This window comes from Rhincodon typus, chromosome 5, assembly GCF_021869965.1.
Source record: "Rhincodon typus isolate 14 chromosome 5, sRhiTyp1.1, whole genome shotgun sequence".
In the NCBI taxonomy this organism is placed as follows: Eukaryota; Metazoa; Chordata; class Chondrichthyes; order Orectolobiformes; family Rhincodontidae; genus Rhincodon; species Rhincodon typus.
In genome coordinates, this window is record NC_063336.1 from 42,772,382 (window position 1) to 42,789,740 (window position 17,359).

The window sequence follows — 17,359 nt, forward strand, 5'->3', positions numbered from 1 at the left end:
CACTGGACCCAAAACATTAAATCTGCTTTCTCTCCACAGATGCTGCCTGACGTGCTGAGTTTTTTCCAGCAATTTCTAATTTTGTTTCAAGGGTAGAAAACTCCAAACATTCACCACCCTCTGAGTGAAGAAGTTCCTTTTCAGAAGAAGGGTCCAGACCCGAAACGTCAGCTTTCCTGCTCCTCTGATGCTGCCTGGCCTGCTGTGTTCATCCAGCTCTACACCTTGTTATCTTATAAAGATATCAAGCCAGGTTTCACTCTGGGACTTGACTTGCCCATTAGTACCATCAGCTGGGACTGTAACACAACAATATCCAAAAATACAAATGTAGGTTTCCATATGAACAGCGATTCTGTAGCTTTCTAACACACCTCCATTTGCTCATCAGATATCAAGTACTGAATGTGCAGATATTTTCTACAATTATATACTAGAGAAAATCAAAGTCCATAGTCTTCAATATCCATCACGGAACCCCTCAGTCCTTGGACAAAAGGCTGTTTATTTTTACAAAATTTTCCCTCTAATTCTAGACTCCACGAGGAAAATGTCCTTCCAACATTAACCCTGTCATACATCCTTAGCATCTAAATTTGAATCCTTCATACTGCCAGCAATAATTGATGCAGCTGACATTCCAGGATCCTGATACAGGATAGCTCTGCACAAATTCCATTCAGCCAACATTATATGTAAAGTTAGTCTTTAATCCTACAGGAGTTTCCTCTATCCTCGCCTTCAAAATGAACAAGGTTTTTTTTAAACTTGTCACCAAGTTGGTTCTACTGCTTTTGCTGCATCCTTCCCTTAACCTACAAAGTTAAGCTTTTTCTCCAACAGCCTCAGCACTGAACTCTCACCTTTCACTCTATCTTCATATACCTGTTCTAAGCTCAGCTTATTTCACAACCCCACTCCAACAAACATATTGCCTTCCAGGATTTCATGTTGGTGATACTGTAAAGGGTTCTCTCTGCTCTGGTATTGTTGTCCTCGTCCTCTCTCGATCACATTGTTCAAGTAAACTACCACCCTAATCACCAAGCATTTTTCTCTTCAAAATTCAGTTTCAAAACATTTTCATTTTTCTCAAGTTCATGCCCAAATCACTCTAATACCTCTCCTCCCACTGTCAAAACTATTTCCACTTCTGTAACTTTGCTTCCGTGTACACGTTTCCCCATCATGGCTGAAGCTCTCATCCACACTTTTAAAAAAGAAAATCAGAACTTACTTCTCCAATGTTCTTCACATTTTCTACACTCAATAAAAGTGAGGTCATTCACACTTCCCATATCCTGACACTCAACAACTTCTTCATCCATGACATTCTCAATTTTATAAGTTCTAATCCTCATGCTCAAATCCATCAGAAGGTGTGCCACACTTGTGTCATTTCAAATTCTATAGTCCTGAGAACTGTGCACCTTCCATTCCATCCTCTTGCACAGCCTAGCCCTGCTCATTCGACGATTGCTGGTTGTGCTTTCAGCAATGAAGACTCCAAGCTCTAAACATCTCTACTTCTTCATAGTGTTTTTCACCACACTTTTGATTACTTATCCTAATGTCTCTTTTCTCAGCTCAACTCTTAATTGATGAAGTAGCTTGAGACATTTGGCTACATTTTTAAAAAATGCTATTCAAGTACAGTGCTGCTATTGCTAATTTATAGTAGTGGACGCAAACTGTACAGTGTTTGCAATATAGAGGCCAAAGTAGTGACGAAAGAAGGGCAATTTTATACTCAACTCATGTTGGAATGGTAACAGTTAACAAATCATTAATTTTACTGATAGATCAGTATGACAACAACATCAAGTGTCTAGATTTTACTATTTAATGAGTTTCGATTCAACTTCTCACATTAGAAGTAACGATAGGACATTACATAGCTTTCAGTCAACAAAACGCAATTGGTTGGTTTTAGACCAGAATTGGAAAGGAACTGCTTAAAAAAAAACTTACTATGTATTACTTAAGACCGAATGTCCTGCATTATATTATGATCGTTAAACAACCACACAAGACATATTTATATTACTTTTTGTTGTGTGATTTGTTCCAACTACAAACACTAGATTTGAAATTTTTTTGCATATCAGCAATGTTAGTACATGAACTTGTAAAAACTATGGTCAGGTTATGATTTCTAGGATGCCTATCCTATACAGGAATGGAATAAAAAATATTTATAGTGAAAATACAACTGAAGCTGTGTACCTAGTCAAACTTTTGAATCCAGTTTTATAATTTACACTTAGCAACAAAATTGATATGGCTTACTATCCCAGTTGCAAAGAACTGTATTGTACAGGCTTGGTAAGTATATTACATTTAAGAAAAATCATGGTAGCTACAGGACCTGCATTTTCCTACTGTTTACACATTCTATGATTTAAACAATGATAGAAGTAGGGCCAGTCAATGTCAATGCATTGGAATAATTATTATGACTATATCTTGTTATAATCAGTGTTCACCAAAGAATTTTAAGAAAGGACTCTACACTAAGCATTAATTGGAAAAGTTACATCATAAGCCTTACTAAAAAACAGGCAGAGAAAATCAGCAAGGAACCACTGGATGGCCTTCACACGTAAATATCAAATGTTTTCAAGAGGCGTCAGATATAGTACTGTGGGCCAAAGAGATCAAAGGGGATGGGGAGAAAGCAGGAACAGGTACTAAGTTGGATGACCATAGTGAATGGTGCAGCAGGCTTTAAAAAGGCCTGTTTCTAAAGTGGCCTACAAGGCACTGTGCAAAAAAAAAAGGAAAAAAAAAGTTAAGCTTCTCATTTCTCACAACTAATCAATCCTTTGTCAAAACAACATGCAGTTAACAGCTATTTGATGAGATATTATTCTAATGCCTCCCATAAAACCCTAACATTATTATTTAGATTTACATCCAGACGTAGATGACATGACGAGGATGCAGAGATGTTACAATGTGATTTGGATGGCCTGAATGAGTGGGCAAATGCACAGCAGATGCAGTATCCTGGACATGAATGTGTGGTTATTCATCTTTGGCAGCAAAAATAGGAAGGCAGATTATTATTTGAATGTCTGTAAATTGGGGGGAAAAGTGTTCAATGAAACCTAAGTGACCTCATGCACTAGTTATTGAAAGTAAGCACGTAGGTGCAGCAGGCAGTAAAGAAAGCAAACTGAATGTTGACCTCCAAAGCGTACAAAATCCAAGAGGAACAACAAGGTCTCACATTGGTTAGACCACACCTGGAATATTGTGTGCAGTTTTGCTTTCCTTATCCCAGGAAGGATGTTCTTGCTGTAGAGGTAGTACAGCAAAGTTTTACCAAATTGATTCCCGAGATGACCGACATGTGGAGTGACTGCATTCTTTAGAACTGAATTCACTAGAATTTAGAAAAATGAGGAGGCAATCTCATAGAAACTTATGAAATTCTAACAGAACTAAGTAGTATAGTTGCAGGAAGGATGTTCCCAATGAGGAGTAGTGGTGGCTGAAAGGAGGAGAAATTTCTTCACCCAGAGAGTGGTGAGCCTATGTAATTCATTACCACAGAGAGTGGTTGATGCCAAAACATCGTGCATTTTCAAAAAGGAGGTAGGTATAGGTCTTGCAGTTAATGGGATATTACAAAGAAAAAAAAAGGGCAGGATTAGAGCATCGAGCTCAGCGATCAGCCATGAGCATATTGAATGGCAGAGCAGGCTCAAGGGGTTGAATGGCCTAATCTTGCAACGTTTCTATGTGTGACAAAATGTAATACACCCTGATACTTCAGATCAATATCATCTCAGGAGACTGAAAAGGACCAACAGCATGGAATCCAGAAAAACAAGAGTACCAGAGATCCTGCAGAATTTAATTGCAAGATTTATTGAATCCTGAATCTGTTGGCAAGCCACAACCAGCCAGTGTTAGGAATGGGCTGGGCAGGTAGGCCCTCAGCACAAGGTCACTGTCAGGAAGCAGTGAAGACCTAGGAAGATTGGACCTTTATCTGGATAACACTGGGGATGAGAGAGGCAGGGGAAATCAGAGGTCAGAGGCAGATCAATATTCAAATATAGAGAAACAAGAAATTAGATGGCTTGCAGAGGCATTCATGGAAGAAGGGATCATTAGGCAGATAGATGGATCCACAGAGGAAAGTCACTTATCTCCTGGATTTCAGAGCCCGGCCTCCTGTGTAACTGTTAGGTTCCCAAGGAAACAAAAACTCAGCCAATCAGAATTATGTTGGAATTAGTAGTTCCAAGAGTATGCTGCCTCATTAGAATACTTGAAATGCTAACCTGCCTCCCGTGAGGATATTGTTTGCCTGATCATGTCCTAACCCCAGTAAAGTCAGAGGTAGTGTGGATTCCGGATTAAAGTTTTTTATATGCATTTTAACACAGCCATTTTGAGGATCTAGTATTCCCCCTATAAATTGCTTCTCTCCCAACATGCTACCTGACAGATTTTTTTTGTTTGCTAGGTTTCATTGATCCACAGTAGTAGCCTTTAAAAATAGTAAAATCCTAATAAGCCAGTTAATACTTTTACAAACTCCCTCAAATGTAATCTCAACAAAATTGATTTTCTCCTTTATACCAAGGTCTGTGTTCAAACATACTTCTTGTTCAATGGGTAACATTTGCCCTGCCACTCTAAAGGAGTGTTAATGATCGTGAGGTTAGACTTTCCTCACTCAAGCGCAAGACCCACCTAGAGAGTGACATCCAATCAAATTGGAGCTCTGTTGCCCTAGCAATACCAGTAGCAGCAGTGGCCAGGAATAGGACTGCAGCAGCCCTGTAACTTCAAGTCCCTAAATCCAGACGTAATCTGGGGGAAGGGGTGGCACAGACCGGTGGGGATCTCTGAAAAGGCCGGGTGGTAGGAAGCACCTGTAGGGTTAGTCATATTGGGATGGGGGAAGGAGGGGGGATTTGGAGTAAGGCAGCCTCACCTGCCTTCCCATCAAAGGCTTACAGCAGGCTTCAACATTCTCAAACTTTTGAAAGTCAGAAGTGGAGGTCAAATGGAAAATGGTCCTCTCAGTAGCCAATAACTGGGAGGGAAGCATGAAGGCTTCTGGGAAATTTTACAGGCCCCTAGCAACCACGCCCCCCCAACTTTGCTGTAAACCCACTGACAAGAGGATGTAACGTTATGTCCAATAGAAATAAAGGTGGCTCACGTAAGAGAATTGTGAAGATCATTAAACAATTCAGATCATTTGATTCTGATTTGACCAAACATTCACAGTCATTTAAATTTGAACAAATAGTTTAACGTGACACCAGGAGGTATTTCTTTTAATGGCTGTAGTCAAGCAAAACGACAGTGTGGAAAATGTTAATTCCTGAGCTAAAATCCTTCCTATTGTGGAGACACCTGTATTATGGAGAAAAGAGGCAAAAACACCCGAACTGACCTCCAAAAAGATCCAGATCACTGGTTGTTGCTGCAGTAGCAGGAGCAGATGTAGAAGTATCAGCGGATGTAGGAGGAGTGGTCAGGGAAGCGTCTGCTACAAATGGATCAGAAGGTTGTGCCTCAGAGGCATTAGGGAGGGCAGGAGAAGTCAAAGAATCTGTATTACAAGCATCAAAAGTAAGAACGGGAAGAAAACTGAAAAACATTCACTTGAAGCCAAATTCCAATTACGTAGTTTACCAAACAATGCTACCATTAACGATGTTAATTGATTGGAAATGTTAATGAATTTAAATAAAATATCTTAAATTACTCACCTTCACCTAAAAGGTCTGTAATATCCATTGCAATGATGCAGAGCAAAGAAAGTGCAAAGAGATAATAGTTCAGAAAAAGTTTCATTTGTATTCAAAGAACATTAACAAAATAAGGATTTTTGGGACAGTTTTCCTCTTGAATTGATGTATAACAGCCAAGTTCAAATTATTTACCAAGAGTATCAAAGACAGTGCAACATTCAATATTACTCCAACATGCTTTTCACTCACAATTATCAAAATCCTTGCAGATTATTTGTTAGTTTACTGAGAACCGTTCAAAATAAAACCACAAGTTGACACCACCTGAAATTTTAAAACAAGATGGCAACGTAGAAATCCCAAATAATCTTTTCTTTCATCAGAGGGATTTTTTTTTTTTTTTTTTTAAAAATACACAGAGGATGTAGGTGCTTAGAACATATTGCCAGTTAGGTGGTAGAAGGAGATAATGATGGCAATGTTTAAGAGAGACATTTAGGCAGGCACACGAACAGGCGAGAGAAGTTCATGAGCCTTGTGCAGGCAGAAGAGATTCATATAGAACAGGATCACGGTTAGCACAGATGTGGTAGGCCGAGAAGCCTGTAATGAGATTTGAAGTAATTGACAGAGCCAAAAATGACTTAATATGATCACGTCAACATGTTTAACACAATTTCACAGGGTGAAATAATGTTTCAAATGTATTGTCACCAGCTCAATAAATAATTTTCTGTTTTGGCAGCATCGGAAAGGTTGCTTGTTTATGCCACACGTGGGAATACGGTTTTTATCCATTTGTATGTTACAATTTCACAACAGCAAGGGTAGCCAGTAATGCAACAAGTAGCAACACAAAACATTTATGATTTACCGTGCAACAGGTATTGGTTGTGTGTGAAGTCAGCATTTTTCTTCTTGAAATACCATACTTGAACATCCCGAAAACTTTACTGCTAAAGCCAATTCTACTGCAACTAACTTTTCAATTTTTATTTTGCTAGGATATTAAGCACTGCCAAGATTGTAGATCAGCCTGTAAATCAGTTAAGCAACAATTGCAGTCAGTTTAACCATAAAATTGGGAAAACAGAATCCCGAGAGATGGCTAAAGTGATATGACACTAATTAAATATCACAATCCATACTATTTGACAGTTTATTACTGTCCAAATGGTAGAATTGGCCACTGGAGCTTTATTTAAAGATGGCTATTTTATCCATTTTCCCAATTTGTATTCTGCTTCTATCCTCGCTTTATCAAATCACAAACCAAATTTATTCAAGTAAACCAAGTGAAATTCAGCAAGAGAAAGAAAACAAAGATGAAACACTGTTACAATGCAAGTGCTCTGAAATTGAGATACTGGATTTCATTTAACAGCCTATTTAATTTGACTAAATAGGCTGAAAATCCTTTATTGTATTAGGTGAGATTTTGTTTTCCTATTAAGCTGGATTTATTTAATACTGTCAGTTATACTAATACGAAAGAATAGTAAACTTATTTATTATGGCTGTATACCTTGAAAGTTTTAAAAGTGATCTAATCATCAAATGAGAAAACACTCAAAAATGATCAGGAAAACAAAGTCAAATATGCGCACAAACTAGTTTTTCTCCCAATAAATCATTTTTTTTCTTAAAATCCTGTTTATAATGTCTTATTTTGTATTGAGTTAAGTAGATTTTTTAAAAACCTGTACCAAAGAATTGTACCTGAAACTTCCAATACAATACTAATTCCAATAGAAACCTTCTCCAGAAATCAGTATCAGCAAGGAGAGGGAACCAGGAGGATTCAATACCAGCAAATTATCATAACCTGAAAAGGTGAAACCACACAACATTTTAAGGGTAATTTGTCAGTGGGTTAAAAGACTTTCTTGCAATGCCCCATTCTCACCTCCCCAAGCACTGGTTGGTGGATTAGCAGTCACTGTTGATTGCACTGGAGATGTAAAATCTGGCTGTAGATCAAGAAGATCACTGGATAATTTAGATGCACTAGAAGGGAAAAGAAAATATCATTAATAAGCATTAAAATTATCAAAATACTTCTTTCAAATTTAGGTATAAAATAGTTGTAACTATAATAACTAGTAACAATAATTTGGGCTCTTTCATTAGAGCAGACATTGGCCTAAATATGGTTTTAGGTCATATTCAAATAGATACATCTTAAAAATAATTTGCTGATTTCTAGTAAGACTCAGCATGTGTCACTTTTGGCAAGTTTAGTGGAGGGTTTTTCTCTGCAAGCTAGAATGAATTTTCTTCCCAAACTTGCCTCATTATCTATGCATCATGCCCTTCTGGCACCCTGGTCAGCGCATGCTCTCACTCACAGGTGGAAATACTGGTTATTGCTGGGATCTCCTGGGATCCCAAGCACTGGTGCCATCTTAAAAGCCTAGCTGTGCACCCAGTTAAGGGCTGGCAGTTTGCAGTTGCCCTGAGCGGTTTGTTTTATTTGCTCTACTTTGGGTGGAAGCGAATTGTCATCTCACTTTACCCATGGGATCTGCATGCAGTTGCTGCTCATGGAGCATTCCCTGAAAGGTTGGTAGTTGATGGCAATCTGGAGCAGCACATGACAACCTGGAGTTACCAAGCAACCACCTTGACTTTCGAGCCATCATTAGTCACCATCCAGTGTCTATACAGCTGTGGGAGAATGGGAAACTGTACATTGGTGAGGAAAGGTGATATAATAATAAAGATGTTGTTAACACATACAAATAGGCTACGTGACACATGAGTAAGAACCTTCACCATTTGCCTGGAAAAATGGGACTTCTGCTCTTAATAGCAGGATGGTCCTCATTGTCAATGTGAATTTTTCCAACTTTCCCACCAATGCCATGTAGTTCAGTGCCTGAGAAGAATTATCCCAACTGGAAAACAGCATTGCGAACACCATCATTGGTAGCCAATGAAACACTAAGCTAAGAGTATTTCAACTGCTATCTAATGTGCGATTTTCATGCCTTGATCTTAGAGGGGTGCAACAATTGCCACTTCTACCTGGGTACACCTATGTCTAAGAAGTGCTTCTGATAGGAGCACAATTGCATTCAAATGGAAAAATATTTCTTGGGGGTGGGGGGGATGTCAGCAGTGGGGAGGGACGGACGGACGGACGGGAGAAGAGGAGTTTGGAATTAAAAATGTACCTTTAAAGTTGTTTATTTCATTAAAAATTGGCAGCTGAGTGATATTCTTAGGTATACACAGCAGGAATGCATGATGTAAAATGTCTAAAACCAAATACTAAACCTAATTACTATTGAGTTAGATTCACAAGTTCAATGCAAACTCACTTAAATTTACAAACGGCATTCAATTATTTAGGTTAGGAATTAAGTAGTGGTGGGTCAAAAATGACATGACAACTTTGGACGCACTATACAAGGTCGCCAGAGGAATGGAAGATTAATTTTAATGTGGAAAAGCAAAGTGCTATACATGGGAACTCCACAAATGATATTTTAACAGGGATGAAACTGACCAAAGTACTGCAAAAAAATCAGTTAACTATCAGCTTTATCTGCAGAACAGAGATAAGGATAGGATGCAAACATCATGTATTATTGCTTCCAAACATTGCTTTGGCATTTCCAGTCAGGGCTTTAACGCCACCTGCAGAGGAAAGCTGGACTCCCCGTTTGTCTGATTCACCTGAACTTTCAAATATTGTGGGCACCATCACTGCTTCTGAGATACAGCATGATGGTGCTATAGTCAGCAAGCACAAGTAAATGGATGCCTGTTTAATTAGAACATGGGTTTCATATTAGTAGTTATGATGTTGTGTGATGTACTTTACTACCCTCCGCATCTTAGAAGTCTTGCTGCAAAGTTGTTCCATACTTTGTCCAGCTAATAATTTCTTTTACTACTGAAAACAAGCTCTTGCAAATATTTGACAGACTGGATTTTCAGTCCACATAAGTATCACCCATCTAAATTGGCTACATTCAAAAGAATTTGCATAGCCCATTTCACAAATGCAGGGTTTTCTGCGAACAGAATGCCTTCACAGACAGCAATGCCGCTGGAACTGCTTGAGGAATACAGTTCATAGAAAGCAATCTTTGCAATGCTGGAAAGAGCCATCTTGCTATGAAGAGCCATCAGCCTAGAGAAGAGTCCCAGATATTCTTACAATGTGCAAGTGTAAAAGATTATTTAAGAGTTTGTGGGCATTTAAATGTGGACACTAGGATAACACCAAGTGTGGATATCACCACTACATTTTTGTTAACATCACAACGTAGGGACCCATGCATCTGCATGTTGTTCCTTTGTGCAATTCTCCTCATTTAAAATTGTGAAGGACAACAGGAACCCCAATGGATTTCTTTCCTGCAAGTTTATTTGCAGCAGTAAGCAACAATACGAATTAAGGCTTGGTAAAGAAGCATCCAAGCAAAATAAAGCTGGGAGTAAAATACAGATAAATTAACAATCGCTGAAAGGAAAACATTTTGACATGGCTTTTTGCCTTGTATCATTGGGACAATTTGCAAAACTATAAAGAAAATGGAAAGCCAGTGTTTATACTGTATGAAAGGAGTGTATTAGCTGGTTGGCAAGTGAATGCTGATTGGCAGAGGTGTTACCATGGAGAATGTTGCAGTTAATAATTGACAGTTAACAGCCAAACTTTGTTTGTTTAGATCTGAAACCAGGCAGTTTGGCTGTGGTCGGTCAGGACTTTGCCTTTCAAAATGAACCAGCAAATGACTGTACCTACTTTGAGGAGTTGGAATAGATGTACATATTCGATCTACAAGTAACAGGACATTGTATTAGTATATCTAGCTCCAGTGCATACTTGTGTGCCACACTAAACTTGACTGACGATTCTAAACTGGTCCTCAACTTAATTCTTTCCACACTTGGGGTTATCCATCAAATGCTGTGCAACGGCAGATCACAAATAATACTGCAGAGTTTTGCAAAGGTGGTTTGATTGTGTACAAAGCTTACTTATTGTTAACTTCTAAATGGAATATGCTGCTTGAAAAAAAAATCCATTAGTCTTTGAAATGTACAACTTACAAACCTGGTAACATACAGGCTCTGAAATTCATCCACCACATTACTACATTGTATTATAGGCAGAACACAATTTGGTTTGATAGCAGTATCATGCTGGTGAACACTACTCGTGTTGCTACTGAATAGTAAAATTGTAAAATAGTTCACTTCACTGACTGCTTAAAGTTTAGAGATACTTCACATTCCAGAGTAATCTTAGGTAGACTGGAGAGACTTTTTTTAAAAAGTGAAAGGAGTTCAAAATGCCTTAGAAGTCTTTCATGAGTATGCACGATGTACATCAGGAAATGATCTGATCAGGACATTTTGATACACCTACTTTGTAACAAACGGGAGTGGCTTGGACAGTATTTTAAACTGCCTATAAAGGTGAAACTTTTACTGCAGAAAAAAACTGTAGGAATCCCAACATGTACAGTGTCCTGTGAAGGTAGGTTTGTGTTAGATAGTCATAAAGAACTCCCTGGCCAATTTCTCAACAAGGATATTAAAGAAAGGGAGCTGTGAATTCAAATGCAGAACGAATCCCTTTAGACATAAGGAAATTCTTCCTTGCAGCTGCAGATTCAAATATAGCAAGGCTATCATTAACATGTCAGAAATATGGAAGTAGTAGGTGGTTTGATGTCACCCCGTCAAAGACGCTTTTTCACAGAATTGAACAAAGATGTTTGCAACAGCTGGGCCTAATGGGGATACCATGACTACATCATCTATTTGGGTATACATGGAAGTGTTAAAAGTGGAACTCAATGCCTGGGTTGCTGAGTTCTAAGGACAATTAATAAATCGATTTACATAATGGTAACATGTTTAGACTGCCATCAGGTAGTGCTGCAGTGCAGATATTTATGACTTCTTTGATGCATTGATGAATAGGCTAGCTCTGCACTGCTATCACTATGCACATGTTGTATAGTCTTAACACACGAAGGAATCCTTCACCATGCAACTCAATCATTAACTGCTGCAGCTTCTAATATCAAGTACTCTACCAGAGTCCATTTGCCAACCAATCAGCACTCAACTCTCAGTACGAATGTTATTTTTCTTCTTTACTCATTCCTATGAACTGTCCTGATGACAAAAAGCTTTGATAAAATTTTCTGAATATTCAAGTTCTATCCCACCAAATGACTACAAGCAAGCTAATGGCATTAATCTATACGATATTAACACCACCACCAAAATAGCAAATTTTAAGTCAACATCTAGATCTGAAATCTTCCATCAACACATGAACTTTAACAAGATATGCAAATTACACATGAATGCAAGGGCAAATCAGAATTAATCGCCTGAGCAATTAGTGCAAGGGCAAGGCAACAGCAGGGTTCCAACTCATGGGCAATGTAAACTTCAGCAAGGACTCCGATTACAATTTCTGCTACAGAATTAAGCTCATGGTCAGGTCTATACCACTGCTTAGTTGGGTATTTTTTTCTTATTATGAAATGCAATGCACTGTTTTCAGCTCTGAACAGCACAATATTGAAATTTCCAAGAGCTTGGACTGAGGTGGGCCTCAAGTTTGGGACTAATAAGCCTTCCAATAGTATTTTTAATTTGAGAGCCTTGTTGAGAGAGTCAGCATGTTTTCCTCCACAGGGTATGCCATTTCAGCATCTGTTCTTCTTCTCACTCAAGGTCACAACACTTCAAGCAGGCTCACTACACAGGAACTAGGAATTTGCTTTTATTTATTCCCTCAGTTGCTCAAGGTTTTCAAACTTGATCACTTTTAGTTATTGCTAATCAGCTAACTCAGAACAGATGAAATTGCAATGTTTCGGATTCTGTGGCACTCAGTCTCACAACAGTCTGAATTAGAGTTTAGGATTCCTTGGAGTCTCACAACAGAGACCAGCTGAGTGTTCAACTCTAAAAGCATGGAGAGAAAAAGAAGCAGTTAAATATTTCAGATGAGCAGTTGTAATGAAAGGTTACTGACCTGAGATTTTTTCAATTCTATTTCTCCTTTCACAAATGGTGCTGTCAGATCTGCTGAGTATTTTCAGAATTTTTTGTTTCAGACATGCAGCATCTGTAGTTAGTTAGCTTTTGCAACACTTAGGTAATATTTCTACAGCTTACTGTATTAAAAACATTAACAAGCATCAAAATGAATTCTGCCAGGTCAGGCAAAATTGTTTTTTTTGATTAGAATGAGGGTGAAGCCATTCAATTCAAGCAATTTAGGATGCATCTTTAAACTTTACTGTTAGCAACAAACTGAATTTTCACGAGCAGTTTAAATCTTGGGTTTTGAGAACAATTAAATCAGCTGTTATGTGAAAGGGAAGTGGGTATGATCGCATAATTCATTTGATGGATAGGTCTGAAGTCCAAAGCTGTAACATAGGTTTATATTTGACAGCTTTTGCCTAGTTTTAGAATTATTTGAAGCCATAATGAATTCAGATGGGATAGAAATGCTAGTTAGTCAGCAGTAAACTACCAGAGGATGAGTTCAAAGATCAATTTTTGATTACTGATGCAAAATAGTGACTTGGCTATTTTCCATGCCAAACTTACATATGTATACAATCACAAAAAAGTTGAGCAGTGAACAGCAGCCTGCTAAACTATAAATGGAATAAATGTACTTGCAAACAGGTTGTGGCAAAAATGCTACTCTGACTTAAAAGAACAACAAAAGTAATGGTGTCATTTATCCACTGAGCAGAGAAAAGGTGACATGAGGAATCTGTTTCATACACAAACACTAGGTTGCAGAGAGTGGGAACTTACATAGAACAGTACAGCACGATGTTGTGCCAAACTTTTACCCTAAACCTAAGGTCTATCTAACCTCCACCCCTACCTCGTACTATCATCCATATGCCTATCTAATAGCCGCTTAAATGCCCCGAACGAGGCCGACTCCACTACCCTCTCCGGCAATGCATTCCATGCCCCTACCACTCTCTGGAGTAAAGAACCTACCTCTGACGTCTCCCCTATATCTACCTCAAATGAAGATGCTTACACATGATGAATTGTGACGCTTAACTGAACAGAAATATCTAACAAAAATTCAAAACATAACACTGACAGGTTAACTCCATGTGCAAAAAAGTACAAGTCATTTGCTTATGACTTTAAAAAAACTTTAGAGTCCTAAATAATAATTCAAACTATGTGGGGGGAAAAGCAAATGGAAGCACTCCAGCAACACAGTTAAAAGGTACTCAACATAAAAACACCCACATGCACTGTTTGCTTACAAACAACTGAAAGAACAAAATATTAAAATGTTGCTCAAAATCTTTCCATGAAGTGGAGGGTCTAGGCCCGAAATGTCAGCCTTCCTGCTCCTCTGATGCTGCTTGGCTTGCAGTGTTCATCCAGCTCTACACCTTGTTATCTCACAAGCAATCCTGGTCTTTTTCAAGTACTGGATTTGCACCATTTCTAACTGCATAGGATAAATTTAATCTTTACTCAAACTACAGCTAAAGTTAATCTAAATTAAGCATGCTAACATTGAGAAGTTTCAAAAGAAGAATTGATATTTTAAATGATAGGCACCCTAACTAAATCTGAATTTGTCTAAATTGGTGAGTTTCACCTTTACAATCATTACATATAGTAACAAATCACAGCACAGAAGGAAGCAACTTGACCTATCATACCTGCACTGGATCATTACCAAGTGCCAGTCTGCTGCTTTTCTCCCCATACCCTTGGGCATCCTTTTGATCTAAATAATCACACAATGCCTTTCGAATGCCTCAACTGAACCTGCTTCTACCACACTCCTAGGAAGTGCATTCCACACCCTAACTACTTGCTGAGTGAATAAGTTTTTACTCATTTTACCTTTGCTTCTTTGCAGATCACTTTAAATTTGCATCCTCTTGTCCTTTTATGAGGGGCAACATTGTCTCTCTATCCAGCCTGCTCATGATATTGAAAACCTCCCTCAGACCTCCACTTATACTTCTCTCCAAGCAGAACTGTCCTAACTTCAATCTATCCTTAATTTAAGTTCCTCAACCCTGGAACCATTCTTGTAAAGCACATCTGCACTCTCCAATGCGTTCTTATCCTTATTTGGTGTCTAGATCTTACACAATCCCCCTGCAGGCCCCGTTCCCCCACTTAGATATGTAACCCTTATCTTATATTTTCATCATACAACATGAATGAAATAGATATGTTTCAAGCTGACAAGTAGCTACACTCATTTTAATAAGATGAAGAAGCATAGAGATATCAAGAGCCAAAAGTCCAGTATTAAGAAAATTTTTCAACTCCACAGCAGACTTACTTTGTTGGAGCTACAGAGGGTGGGGGTGAAAACAAATCGACTACTGCGGACGTATCGGCCATCTTTGCTGGACTACAAGTGGGGGATGATCCGGTGTTTTCTGGTGAACCCTAGAAGGAGACAGGTACAGAGAAAAACAAACATTCTTGGAATAAGTAGTAAAATGTGTTTCTTGGCATGTTCAAGTTCAGAATTTATTATTATTATTTGCACAAAGTCAGATTTGTCCATACTTTAAATTAACTGTGTTTATAGAGTAATTTTAATGAAAGGAAAATTTCTAAGCATTTCAGCTCCATTATCTGTGCATAGGACAATGGTTCTGAAAGGGAAATGTTGGAGACAACGCTGACCCTCACCCAATCTGATAAAGCCATAATGGCTTGATTGGGAATAAGACAGAACACTAAGATCTCGTGGACTTCAGACATATATCCTAGGATGTCCTCAGAATGTGAGAGCACGAGACAGACAGACACAGAGACAGAGAAAGTGAGTGTGCAAGCATGACAGAAGTGGGCGTACACAGGGACTGTGGGAGCATGACCACTGCCAGTGTTGAAATGGGTACAAGGGGGAGGGGTCAGTAGAGAGTTGGGATTCAATTTATTAGTTACCCAACAGTTGAGAGTTGGTTTTTAATCCTTTAGCTTTTTTCCCCCGACCCCTAAGAACTTTCAAGTTTCAGCAAGATAGAAGAGAAGGTTTTGGTTGGTTCGAAGGAAATGTTTAAAAGGGTTATAGATGGAGACTATTGTCACAAGGAAAATGCCATTTCCCAGGCAAACCTGTTAAGTCAGCTGCATTGGGATTTCTGCATGAACCAAATGCACAACTCCGAAGGTTGATATAAAAGGGAGAGCGTCAGTGCCCTTTCAGATGGAATACCGTAGCTAAAAGGTATAGAGCAGCCCACTGAGATGCAACTACATGCTCCAGCTGGCATAACACTCAGGATTAAAACTATATTACAATTAACTGCAACACAAAATTGAGCATACATACATGAATTACATCAACATTTCTCATTTACACCTGCATGCAAATCTTGACCTCAACATCCTATAGGGGGGGTAGCAGAAGCTGTTCAAGTAGTTCTAAGTGACAATTAACAAGTCAACAGAAACCAATATATACCAAGTCGATTTGATGGGAAGCCAGAAAACATCTGGTTCAGGAATGAACTGCTGACAACAAGGTGCAGAGCTGGATGAACACAGCAGGCTAAGCAGCATCGTAGGAGCAGAAAGGCTGACGTTTCGGGCCTAGACCCTTCATCAGAAATGGGGGAGGGGAAGGGGGTTCTGAAATAAATACGGAGAGAGGGGGAGGCGGATAGAAGATGGATAGAGGAGAGGATAGGTGGAGAGGAAACAAACAGGTCAAAGAGGTGGGGATGGAGCCAGTAAAGGTGGGGAGTTAGGGAGGGGATAGGTCAGCCCAGGGAGGACGGACAGGTCAAAGGGGCGGCATGAGATTAGTAGGTAGAAGGGGGGGGTGCGGCTTGAGGTGGGAGGAGGGGATAGGTAGGAGGAAGAACAGGTTAGGGAGGCGGGGACGAGCTGGACTGGTTTTGGGATGCGGTAGGGGGAGGGGAGATTTTGAAGCTTGTGAAATCCACATTGATACCATTGGGCTGCAGGGTTCCCAAGCCGAATAGGAGTTGCTGTTCCTGCAACCTTCGGGTGGCATTGTTGTGGCACTGCAGGAGGCCCAGTATGGACATGTCGTCTGAGGAATGGGAGGGGAAGTTGAAATGGTTCGTGACTGGGAGGTGCAGTTGTTTATTGAAAACCGAGCGTAGGTGTTCTGCAAAGCGGTCCCTGAGCCTCCGCTTGGTTTCCCCGACGTAGAGGAGGCCACAATGGGTACAGCGGATGCAGTATACCACGTTGGCAGATGTGCAGGTGAACATCTGCTTGATGTGGAAAGTCTTCTTGGGGCCTGGGATGGGGGTGAGGGAGGAGGTATGGGGGCAGGTGTTGCACTTCTTGCGGTTGCAGGGAAAAGTGCTGGGTGTGGTGGGGCTGGAGGGGAGAGTGGAGCGGACAAGGGAGTCACGGAGAGAGTGGTCCCTCCGGAAAGCAGATAAGGGTGGGGAGGGAAAGATGTCTTTGGTGGTGGGGTCGGATTGCAGATGGCGAAGTGTTGGAGGATGATGCGTTGGATCCGGAGGTTGGTGGGGTGGTAGGTGAGGACGAGGGGGACTCTTTTTGGTTCTTATTGCGTGGACGGGGTGGGATGGATGAGCTGCGGGAAATGTGGGAGACATGGTTGAGGGCGTTCTCGACCACTG

General features: G+C 39.7%; 1 protein-coding gene across 2 annotated transcripts in view; it reads right to left on the bottom strand.

The window, feature by feature from the left end:
• Positions 1 to 17,359, bottom strand: part of LOC109913545 (clathrin coat assembly protein AP180-like) — a 211,297-nt gene that overhangs the window by 51,897 nt on the left and 142,041 nt on the right. The window contains exons 13-16 of one of the 2 annotated variants that reach the window (XM_048596769.1): positions 15,064 to 15,173; positions 7,630 to 7,730; positions 5,742 to 5,756; positions 5,423 to 5,581 (exon numbers count right to left, since the gene is read on the bottom strand). In XM_048596769.1, coding sequence (XP_048452726.1) covers positions 5,423 to 5,581; positions 5,742 to 5,756; positions 7,630 to 7,730; positions 15,064 to 15,173 — 385 coding nt within the window. The remainder of the gene's footprint in view (positions 1 to 5,422; positions 5,582 to 5,741; positions 5,757 to 7,629; positions 7,731 to 15,063; positions 15,174 to 17,359) is intronic. The other variant, XM_048596770.1, reaches the window with a different exon arrangement.